The sequence below is a fragment of the Cucurbita moschata genome, unplaced genomic scaffold (genome assembly GCF_002738365.1).
Source record: "Cucurbita moschata cultivar Rifu unplaced genomic scaffold, Cmos_1.0 Cmo_Scf00001, whole genome shotgun sequence".
Taxonomy (NCBI): Eukaryota; Viridiplantae; Streptophyta; class Magnoliopsida; order Cucurbitales; family Cucurbitaceae; genus Cucurbita; species Cucurbita moschata.
In genome coordinates, this window is record NW_019268517.1 from 1,679,232 (window position 1) to 1,690,780 (window position 11,549).

An 11,549-nucleotide genomic window follows, 5' to 3' on the forward strand; every position below is an offset into this window, starting at 1 on the left:
ATATTGGAGTCCCCTAAAAATAATTTTTTAAATAAAATACCCAATAATTAATATAATTATTCATCAAATTAATTCCATTTTAAAATCATAACATTATTTGAAATTTAGTAGTTATGATAATTGTATTTAATAATAGATAAATAGTATTCAAAATTTAAACGCACGATACAACCCACTAAGCCTTTATTATTATTATTATTTTCCTTCAAAGCCATGCGTTTCATTTTCAATAAATTAATACAAATTTTTTTTAAATAATATTTTAAACTGTCTTCTTTTTCTTTTGCCTATTTTAATTATAATTAAGAGTTAAATTTTTTAATACCACGTAAAATTAAAATAGGATAGAAGTTGTCAACATAATTCTAATAATTAAATAAATATAATAAAGGAAAATTTTAAAAATCGAGACCCTGCTATTTTCATTTATATTTAAAAAATATTCATTTATTTTAGTCTATATATTTATAAAATATATATATTTTTATTACTTTTTACAAAATTTCGATACAAATTTGAAAATATATATATAATAATAACAATAATATTTTTTATTAATTGTTTTAAAATACATTGGAATAAAGCGCATAAATATTTTATTAAATAAATATAAATAAAATTTATGGAGTAAATAAAAATACGTTAAAATATGATTTTAGTTCACATAATTTAAATTTTATTTTAGTTTTTATAGTTTCAAATATTTAATTTTAATCACGTTATTAAATTTAAAACTATGTCAGGTATAAAAATTATTATTTATTTTTTATTAATTGTTTTAAAATACATTTGAAAGCGCATAAATATTAATACACAACATTTGTTATTAAATAAATATAAATAAAATTTATTGAGTAAATAAAATTAGGTTAAAAATATGATTTTAGTTCATATAATTTAAAATTTATTTTATTTTGGGTTTTATAGTTCAAATATTTAATTTTAGTTATAATTAGTGTTATTAAATTTATTTTTATAAAATTTAAAATGATGTCATGTATAAAAATTATTATTTTTTAATTAATGGAAAAAATTAAATAAAGAAAAGAGAAGAAAGTGGAAGGCGCAAGCTCCTCCTTTTGTGGCTCTCACATGGCGACTTTCCATTAGATAATCTGTCTTCTTCTGACTTCCTATTAGACTCCTCTTTGTTCTTATCCGATAAAGGCTTTCAATTCGCGGAGGTAAAACCATTTGGAGTTAAAATCCTCAATTACTTCAATTTCTTTCGCTTTCATACATGCTATTTGCAATTTGATTCGATTTCAATTTTGAAACGCGCCATCTCTTTGGCAAAACCCTTCCAAAATCAAATCCCTTCGATCTCTTTCTTGTAGACCGCTGTTTCAATCTCTGTTTGTCTGCCTACCAAACGCTCGTGCGAGCGATCGCCTTTTTCTCTTGTTACTCTTTTTGATACAATAATCATTTGTTGTTTGGTTTTTGCCCTTTGCTTGGATGGTGGGGTTTTCCTGCCTTTTTATTGTATTCCTTTCTTGATTCCTTTTCATGTTCTTATTCATTTCTTTACAGATTATACTGGTATTGATTGTATTTCTTTTTTCCTCTCGATTTATAATCTGTTCTTCACGCACCCACATGCATGTTTTTGGGTTTGTCTGATCTGGATTGGATCGCAAGGATCTTTTTGTTCTTTTTCTACTTGAAGAGAGAGAGAAAAAGGGTGGGTTTAGGCTCTTTTTCCCCCAATCTTGGTCTCTATTTGGGGTCATGGAAGAAGCAAACAGGAGGAGGAGAAGGTGAGATATCTTGAATTGAAGGATATTCTCATTGGTCCACTTGAGAAACCTTTCTTCTTTGTTTGATATTGGTGTCGACGTTCTCTATTGGGCTGTTGCTTGTGTTCTTGTGACGGCGGGGTGTAGTCCAGTAATTGAGTCTGCTGGAACTCCGGGAAGGATTCAAGAAATTCTTCCATTTTTGTTGGCTAATCATAATGTCCTCGCTCTGTGCTTATTGAGTTTGATTTTTGAACTTTGTTGAGTTTTTGAGTTGAATGACTCTTGATTTGGAATGCTCTTGAGCCATGGCTGGTATTGATGTTTCCAAGTATGCGCATAGCCCTGTACACAAGGCTGTGGCCACTAGGGATTATACCAGTCTCAAGAGAATCCTTGCAGGCCTTCCTAGGCTTTGTAATCCATCCGAGATTCGCACGGAGGCTGCTTCGTTAGCTGAGGAAAACAAGGCTGATGCCATTTCTGCCATGATTGATCGCCGAGATGTCCCGAATCGGAACACTCCACTGCATTTGGCTGTAAAGCTTGGGGACGAGACTGCTACCGAAATGCTTATGATTGCAGGGGCAGATTGGAGCTTGCAAAATGAGCATGGTTGGAGTGCACTTCAGGAAGCTATTTGCAGTAGACAAGAAGGGATTGCTATGATAATAGTTCGGCATTACCAGCCATTGGCTTGGGCGAAATGGTGTCGGAGATTGCCTCGCTTGATTGAGACGATGCGAAGAATGAGGGATTTCTACATGGAAATCACTTTCCACTTCGAGAGTTCAGTGATCCCTTTCATTTCCAGGATTGCTCCTTCAGATACTTACAAGATCTGGAAAAGAGGTGCTAACTTGAGGGCAGATATGACATTGGCTGGTTTTGATGGATTTCGGATTCAACGTGCTGACCAGAGTGTTCTTTTTCTTGGCGACGGGACAGAGGACGGAAAAATGCCTTCTGGTTCACTCTGTATAGTATCACACAAGGAGAAGGAGGTAATGAATGCTTTGGATGGTGCTGGTACTCAGGCAACAGAAGAGGAAATTAGACAAGAAGTGACAGCAATGTCTCAGACTAATATATTTAGACCTGGAATCGACGTCACTCAGGCCGTTCTTTTGCCTCAGTTGACTTGGAGGCGCCAGGAGAAATCCGAAATGGTGGGTGCCTGGAAAGCTAAAGTATATGATATGCACAATGTGGTTGTAAGTATCAAATCCAGGAGGGTCCCTGGGGCTATGACAGATGAAGAGTTGTTCTCATCTTGTAATGAAAATGAAACCGAGGGCGAGGAGTTTGATGACATTTTAACCGAGGACGAGCGAAAGCAACTCGAGAATGCACTTAAACTAGATTCATCCGAATTAGCTTCTGAGAACGGCGACGGGGTTATCGGGCATCGCCATAGTTGTTTTGAGCAAAGGGAAGTTCCTATTGAGGAAGCAAATGGAAGCGGAAATGGAGATATACGTCAGGAAAAGAAAGGATGGTTTGGAGGATGGAGGAAACGAGATAGAAAAAGCGAAGCGCCGAAGAAGATTGCTCCTCCAAGAAGCTCCCTTTCTCTGGATGATAAAGCAGGCGATCTTCTAGGGGACTATCCTGAAAATCATAGCAGTAGACCCGGAAGACATTCTGTAGAGATAGTTGCCGAACACCGAAGAGGAAGGGAAATCCGAACTACCTCTTCTACGTCCACGAGCAAAAATCGGCACAAGGATGGGAGTCATGAAAATGAGTACAAGAAAGGGTTGAGACCTGTTCTTTGGCTTTCTCCAAGCTTTCCCCTACAAACTGAGGAACTACTGCCGTTGCTGGATATTTTAGCTAACAAGGTCAAGGCAGTTCGCCGTTTGAGAGAACTGCTAACCACAAAACTCCCAATGGGAACCTTTCCGGTTAAGGTATGATAATTATTTTAAGCTGAAATTTATATTTAAAGAAGCTAAACTAGAAGATAACAGCACCATTACTCCTTAGTTTAGGTGATATGGCAAGAGAATGCTGTTTTTCCTTCTTGTAGGATTTCGACACCGAGGGGTCCATCGTTTTAAGTGTGGCGTAATAGTCGACTTTCTCGTTTTAAGTGTGGTTCATCGTTTTAAGGGGTTCATCGTTACATGTGCTGAGGAGTTTGCTAGCAATAGATTGATCTGAAGAAAGTCTAAATGATCTCTACTCTTAACATCATCATATCTATATCTGTATATACATACATATATATGGAAATACCCAATGAGTTCAAGCTTTTTTTTCCCTCCTGATTCTTGGAAATGAATATCATTTCATGCATGAAATGGATGTCATGAGAATTACTTGACTCAACCTGTAACGGCCCAAGCCCACTGCTAGCGGATATTGTCCTTTTTAGGCTTTCCCTTTTAGGCTTCCCCTCGAGGCTTTAAAGCACGTCTGCTAGGGAAAGGTTTCCACACCCTTACAAAGGGTGTTTCGTTCTCCTCCCCAACCAATGTTGGATTCTCACAATCCACCCCTTTGGGCCCAACATTCTCGTTGGCACTTGTTCCTCTCTCTAATTGATGTGGGACCCCCACCAAATCCACCCCCTTCGGGGCCCAACGTCCTTGCTGGCACACCGCCTCGTATCTACCCCCCTTCGCAGAACAGCCTCCTTGCTAGCACATAGTCCGGTGTCTGGCTCTGATACCATTTGTAACGGCCCAAGCCCACCGCTAGCAGATATTGTCCTCTTTGGGCTTTTCCTTTTGGGCTTCCCCTCAAGGCTTTAAAACGCATTTGCTAGGAAAAGGTTTCCGCACCCTTGTAAAGGGAGTTTCGTTCTCCTTCCCAACCAATGTGGGATTCTCACACAACAAAACTCGGAATTTATGGAAGCTTGGGAGTTTCATTCTCCAAGCATGTGAAGAAATCAACTTTATTATTACGGATAGGAGGATAAGCCAATTATAAGCAACTTTTGTGCATAATGCACTCGAGCTATAGGGCCTGCATGTAACTTCATTTTCATTTCTTTAGCTCTGTGAATCTGTGGTATGTTTTCTAAACATTTGATTGAGCTTGTTTCCAATGGTTATCTATTCAAGCTCTTGCCATATTCTTGCTTTGATTGGATGACCGGTAATCGATGATTCGACTAGCTAATATTAATTTGAATATCATGGTTGGTCAATTGTGCCCCTAAGTTAAGCAAACTCCAGGCATGAAACTGGCCTTTGTCAGCCTGGTCGAGTCGGATTACTCTATGATCATATTCTTCCATTTGTGATTGTTGGTTTTCAACATGGTGAAGATTTTGTTCTATTTAGAAGTGACGTTGGTTTCGAGACAGTCGAGACAAGTGTGTCGACTTTTTAGTTAACTTGGAAGTAGTATAGTATGGCATTTTTCAGTTAAGTTGGTTATTGATGCTGTACTTTTTACACAGGTTGCCATCCCTGTGGTTCCAACCATCAGAGTGATTGTTACCTTCACAAAGTTTGAAGAACTACAACCAGTTGACGAGTTTGCGACGCCTCCGTCGAGCCCTACGTCTGCAGCAAGCAGGGAGAGCCCATCAGCAACACATTCCTCAAGTTCGTCTTGGTTTCAGTGGATAAAAGCCCCGTATCAACACCCGAGTTCATCATCCAATGTTTCTAGCAGTAGGATAGAAACTCTCGAAGACCCGTTCGCCATCCCCCGCGACTACACCTGGGTTAATGCTGAAGAGAAGAAAAAGAAGATGCAGGAAAAAAACAAAGCAAAGAAAGGAAGAGGTCGCCGGGATTGAATCCAAAGTCGTCACGAGTTCGAGTTCGATCCCTAGAAGTCAAGAGCAGGGTCTAAACAGATTAGGAGAACAGATATGAGGTAGGAAATATAGTTTATTCATTTATAAATGCATCAATTTGTGTTTACTTCAATGGGAAATTTAAAAAATCATTGTGGGGGTGGAAAAGTAACTCTGATGTGGATTTTTTTTACACCATTTACTTTCACTTTTTACAGTGCTCTCTTTTACAGACTGTTCTAACATATGCTGATGGAATTTTCTATTTTTCCAAGTTAGGCTTGTATATTTGTATTTACAAAGTCGAGTTTATATTTAATACACGTTATTGTGGTAATCTTGTGTTATAAATTTGTTGGTTATTTTCGACGTAAATTAAGTTTACATAATCTTATAAAATACATATTTATATACATTTAGAATTTGCCTTTTTAGCTAAATTATGTAAATTTGGAGAAATTTTCAATTATGAAAACTTTTCACTTTTATATTTGAAATTTGTTCCAAAAAGTAACTTTTATGTAAAAATTCTACGTAAAAATTAATTACACAAATAATTAAATTAATTTGTGAGTTATAAATAATATTAGGCATATTTTTTAGTTTTTATTCATCAATTATATTCTCTTGATCAATTACAAATTTTAAAAAATAAATATAAATTTTTTCAAAATTTAGAAACATAATTTAGTCTACACAAAAATTTAAAATATTTTACAAGATATAACAGATTATTATTTTTAATTACTTACTTTGACTTTTTTTTTTTTTTCCTTCCCCTAAATGATGCCACTAGAAGTGAAAAATAAAGTAATGAAAATATGAAGAAAATCAGCTTGAGGCCGTATCGAACCTGGGATGAGGCCTTTTCCTGTTTGGATTACTTATGTCGGGCTGTCAATCTAGGGTTTGGACTGTCGGTCAATATCGCCGACATCAGGAACCTGTCGTTTCCATTACGTAAGGTTTCTTTTTTTTTTTTTGACAAAGACTACCTTTTGATAGCGTATATATTACATATATGTATTAGTCATTCTCTTCGGTTAGCTAAGAATGAATGTGAACCAATTCTCCCTTCTTGTGAACAAGTTCGACTTTTAGGAGTTAGAGTCCCTAAGTAGCAAGAATAAGATTTAGATGTAGAATTTTGATTACAAGGAATGAACGTTCTAAGAGAGCCGGAAAAGGAACAAAACAAAAAAAAGTGTTTTTTTTCAACATCAATGGGAAAGGCATAATATATATAATTGATATTTTATACTTTTGAAAATTAGTATTATGAATTAAACGACATTAGTTATATATAATATAAAGGAAATTTCAATCCCAATCCCACTAAGAGTGATGGATGAAAAAAGCTAAAAAAACTTGATAACAATTATATATAAAAAGCAGAACACTTAAAAGAAGTTTCAAGTTTGTGTCTCTATTACATTTCAGAGGGACCCACAACAATGGACCACATAGAGATCTACCTGAAAAATTGAAGGCATATTGCATATATAGATATATATATATATATAGATATACAGCAGTCCAAATTACAGAGCCTCCTCCCCGCATCTTAAAAGGGTATTATTATTATATTGTAGCAGAAGAGGGAAGGGAATTGGGGGTTACAACTAACCAACGTAGAAGAAGGAATTGAAGACGCCAAATTCAAAGATCTGCAAAGTTGGGTGCGTGAATCTAACCTCTACCACCGACATCGTCCAATTATGCATCGACGCACAGTTTACAGTGTCGAGATGATGGGAACTCAACAGTTGAAACCGTGACAGATGGACAATATAATTATGAGAATTAAGGCCAACACAATTCCGAACACGATCAATTTCATCTTCATGTTTTGGTACCACATCTTTCTTTTCATTTTAGTTCCTTGTGTCCTGAAATCCTGTGCCTGAAATCGAAACAACCATTGAATTCATCAACTTATGATGCATGTCGAGCAAACATTTCATCCAGGCATGGAAAAACAAGTATTCCAATAGCGATATTTAAAATTAGTCTAAAAACACTTTTAAACGCCCGAGTCTACCTTAGATAGATATTATCGACAAATCGATATAGAATCAAATAGCTCCTATTGATCTTGAATATTTCCAGCTTGTTAAGAATCCAATAAAGTGCATCGAGTTGATTGCGATTTACGTTGGGATTGTATTTTGCAATATTAAAAGGATAATTTTTATGGAGCTCACGATCAGACAAGAAACGTTCATACCTTTTGAACTATTAAAAGCATATTTTGGAATTATTTTGAATGCAACTAAAAGTGATTTTAACATAATATTACTCCCAAATCAGTTACTTTTCTTAATGGATACTCAAAACAATGCATTTGAAGATGACAGATGAACAAATGCAATGGACATGAACTCTGAGGTTGTTCCTAAACATGGCAACGGTATTTACAGGAATGCCACTGCCCGGGAGAGATGGAGACTAATTAATAATATGATCAAGCGGTATGAATTTACATTATTGACTTCAAAAAAGAAATTTTTTAAAACCAACCTGTGAGCGGAGATTCTCAGTTTTATCCACTAACAGCTCAATTTTCTCACCACGGTCAAGAACCTGCCAAACAGATAGAAAAATAGTTCTTTCAAGATTAAAATATCATCCAGAAGTAAATCATTAACAAAAAAAACAAATTAGCTCCACAAAATATCATCCAGAAGTAAGAAATTAAGAGAGTTTTGATTGGCAGGATTGAAACTATGTTGGTAACAAACTCGTCAAAACATTGTTGCTCCTTTTTACCTTCTCAATGTTTTCCATCATAACACCCTTGACTTCAGAAACCTGAGCCTTAACTTTAGCAAGCTTGCTGATCTCTTCAGGATGATCCACACAATATTGCATATGCTCCTTCAATTTCGACCTATGGAAATTAGTTTATAAATGAGTTTTGAAGGTTGTACCAACGAACGAGAACACATCAGTTACCAATGCTATCTGAAAGCCGTGGGAAAAATGCAACTTCAATTCCTGGTACTATCAAGAATGCAAGACTAGCTTTTTTAATTTTTTAATTTTTTAATTTTTTTGCTTTTGTTTGTTGCATTATCTTATTGTCTATGTTAACTATGTTCGAGGACTACATAGACTTCAGGGGAGGTTCTATGATGTACTTTGTTCGAGGGGAGAATTGTTGAGAATTGTTGGGAGCGAGTCCCACGTTCACTAATCTAGGAAATAATCATGGGTTTATAAATAAGAAATACATCTCCATTGATATGCGGCCTTTTGGAAAAGCCCAAAGCAAAGCCATAAGAGTTTAGGTTTAAAGTGGATACTATCCTACCATTGTGGAAGTTCGTGATTCCTATCCAACTATTTCTTCGGTTAGAAAAAATATTTCTAGATATATATTTGATAACAGGGCATTGGAAATAGTACCCAAATTCTTTGTTCAGGCTCTTAGCAGCAGCAGTTGAAGCTTTTCCTCCACCATATCTCTTGTTGAAATCTTCCTTGACTCGCTCAAGAAAAGCAATGGGAATTTGTCTACCAGCAGCTTCGATAGCAACCACACAGTAAGCTGCAGATTCACGTTTGAATTGTGCTAGTTAATCACATTCTCACACAAACTTTTACCATATGACATGTGAAGAACACAAATAAGAAAAACAAATGATGATGTGCCAAGAAAAATGGAACAGGAAGTTGGATGAAAATTGAATCACGAAAGAACTTGATGATTGGCTGTGAAGGAGATTATGCATCCACGAAATAAATAGCTACCAGGCTACTACCCTCAACCATAGCTAAATATTCAAGCAAATTCAGAAAAGGAAAATGGAAGGAATTCAGAAAATTCAACGAATAAAGCAATGCCAGGCTCTTCGTGTTCGTAGCTGATACCTCCATTTCCGATTCGGTATTTTTCTTTTCAGGTTAGATCAACCTGGATTCTAAACAATGCATTGTGCCTCCGGTCGCATGTTGCATGATATTACTGCTTCCAAATTGATCTCGTGCTCCTTTCTCTCTCAAGGTAACCAAAAACACGAATTCAATTTTTTTTATAAAAAATCTCAAATCGTTTGGTAGGTTTATAGCCGCCTATTAATGTTTATAAACAAACTTCAATTCTCGTTGAACTCAACAAAAACGTCCACCAATCCAAGAGAAGCAAAATGTCGAAACCTAATGCGATTCGAGAGATATCATGAGCTATAATTAACCAACGCACTAATGAACAAACCTTCGGAAGATAAAAATGGACGGATCTGTAACAACGACATTGTAAAACCAAAAATGGATCTCGCATGGGAAAGCTCAATAAAAATAACGAATGAATCATGACGAGATCAGGATCAGAAAAAAAATGCAACATAAATTCGATAAAACGAAACGTACTGAATCCATTCTCGACGAGATAATTGAAGGTGTGGCCATCGCAATTGTAGGTGAACTTATTGTTCGAAGCAGGGAGCTTCTGGAGGCATTGAGAGGCGATGCTTGTGAAATTTCCGCTGAAACCCGTATACTCGGCGATGATCACCGTTCCTCGAGCCACAAAACTGTAGATCAACGTCTGTTGCACCATTTTCGAAAGAACTCTGACTCAACAACAACACGGATCAAGATTCCAATAATATTAATACAATGCCACCAAAAAATCGTTAAAAAACAAAAACAATACAGACACGGAGAGAAATAGCTTCAGATCAATGGAGAAGATCAAACCAGATCGAATGAGGCTGAAAACTCCTTACCGATAATTGCTATTTCGAAAATTTTTGTTCGAGTACGCGCGTATATAGAGCGAGACGGAAAATTTGGGGTTCGAAATATTGGAGGAGAAACGGGAGGCTCCCCAAAATTCACATCGACATTTAAATGTAGTTAGCAACTGTAAGGAATCATTACGAACGTTGGTTGGTTTGGGACCGTATGGAAAAATATATAAATAATTAACAAATCCTAAAATAAACGCTCCCGCGGTTCATTTTGAAATTCTATTACCCATTATATTATATTATATTATATATATATATATATATATATATATATATAAATATAAAAAAAATAAAAATTATGTAATGAAATAAACCTCCGGGCTGTCTCTGCACCCCTACCTCCTTTATCACTGAGCGGTAATTTAGGGGTCCTAGTTGGTGATTCGGGCTGTTTCCCTCTCGACGATGAAGCTTATCCTCCATCGTCTCAATGGCCGACCTTGACTCTTGTTATTTTGAGATCATATCTAGTATTCAAAGTTTGCCTCGATTTGGTACTTCTTTTGCGGCCCGCATCAAAACAGTGCTTTACCTCTAAACGTCCAGTCAACTGCTGCCAACACATTTTGGGGAGAACCAACTAGCTTTGGGTTCGAGTGACATTTTACCCCTTACCACAATTCATCTGCTGATTCTTAGTCAATTTAAAATCATACAAAATCATGGTTGAAATAAGGTTTAACGTCATTCTAAAGAGTTTTAACGAAAAATATTATTATGCCATTATTCATAACTTTTTTAGTAGATGTCGTCGACCGTGCATGGACCCTTTGTTGTTATTTGAAAAGATGTTAAACATAAGACGAGTGTTTATAAATAATGGGTCGAAAAAATGCACTCACATGCAATATGTATGTAACCGCCAAAGCCCATTGCTGGTAGGTACCGTCTCCTTTAGCTCATTACGTATTACTGATAGATTCTCAGTTTTTAAATGCGTACGCTAGAGAGAAGTTTCTACAGTCTTATAAAGAATGTTTTGTTCATGTTTCTAATCGACGTGGGATCTCACAATCCATTGAATACCTCTCCATAGCAAACACATTTTAAAATTACGAGACTGACGATAATATGTAATGGATCAAAACGGACAATATTTGCTAACGGTGAGCTTGACCTGTTAGAAATTGTACCGGAGCTAAATACCAGGCTACGTGCCAGCAAGGACGTTGGGCCCCAAGGAGGATGGATCGTGAGATTACAGGTTGGTTAGAGAGTAGAATGAAACATTGTTTATAAAGGTGTATAAACCTCCCTAATTTGAGCTGTTGTTTTCGTTAAATGAATTTAAAATTA

The 11,549-nt window shown here is 36.2% G+C and overlaps 2 protein-coding genes across 4 annotated transcripts; one reads left to right on the plus strand and one right to left on the minus strand.

The window, feature by feature from the left end:
- Positions 1-1,050: 1,050 nt before the first annotated feature.
- Positions 1,051-5,836, plus strand: LOC111443575. Of its 2 annotated transcripts, XM_023081460.1 has the most exons (3): positions 1,051-1,184; positions 2,083-3,652; positions 5,155-5,836. In XM_023081460.1, exons 2-3 carry the CDS (start codon positions 2,228-2,230, stop codon positions 5,497-5,499), a joined length of 1,770 nt encoding a protein of 589 aa, XP_022937228.1. In that variant the 5' UTR covers positions 1,051-1,184; positions 2,083-2,227; the 3' UTR covers positions 5,500-5,836. The 2 variants fall into 2 exon arrangements, with proteins under 2 accessions (XP_022937228.1, XP_022937217.1); XM_023081449.1 differs by having other exon boundaries at positions 1,051-3,652.
- Positions 5,837-6,889: 1,053 nt separating this feature from the next.
- On the minus strand, positions 6,890-10,389 carry LOC111443592 (putative vesicle-associated membrane protein 726). 2 transcript variants are annotated; one of them, XM_023081481.1, is made up of 6 exons: positions 10,230-10,389; positions 9,871-10,073; positions 8,908-9,049; positions 8,269-8,389; positions 8,020-8,082; positions 6,890-7,402 (listed from the first exon to the last, which is right to left on the minus strand). In XM_023081481.1, the coding sequence occupies exons 2-6, from the start codon at positions 10,058-10,060 to the stop codon at positions 7,259-7,261; spliced, it is 660 nt and encodes a 219-aa protein (XP_022937249.1). In that variant the 5' UTR covers positions 10,061-10,073; positions 10,230-10,389; the 3' UTR covers positions 6,890-7,258. The 2 variants fall into 2 exon arrangements, with proteins under 2 accessions (XP_022937249.1, XP_022937258.1); XM_023081490.1 differs by lacking the exon at positions 10,230-10,389 and adding an exon at positions 10,201-10,217.
- Positions 10,390-11,549: the final 1,160 nt, after the last annotated feature.

Excerpts from the sequence above, each read along its gene's own strand:
- LOC111443575 (XM_023081449.1), top strand. The coding sequence starts at position 2,048 with ATGGCTGGTATTGATGTTTCCAAGTATGCGCATAGCCCTGTACACAAG. Across the intron at positions 3,653-5,154 it reads TGGGAACCTTTCCGGTTAAG|GTTGCCATCCCTGTGGTTCC; the intron begins GTATGATAATTA and ends CTTTTTACACAG.
- LOC111443592 (XM_023081481.1), bottom strand. The coding sequence starts at position 10,060 with ATGGTGCAACAGACGTTGATCTACAGTTTTGTGGCTCGAGGAACGGTG. Across the intron at positions 8,083-8,268 it reads TGATGGAAAACATTGAGAAG|GTTCTTGACCGTGGTGAGAA; the intron begins GTAAAAAGGAGC and ends TCTGTTTGGCAG. Across the intron at positions 7,403-8,019 it reads CTGAGAATCTCCGCTCACAG|GCACAGGATTTCAGGACACA; the intron begins GTTGGTTTTAAA and ends TTTCGATTTCAG.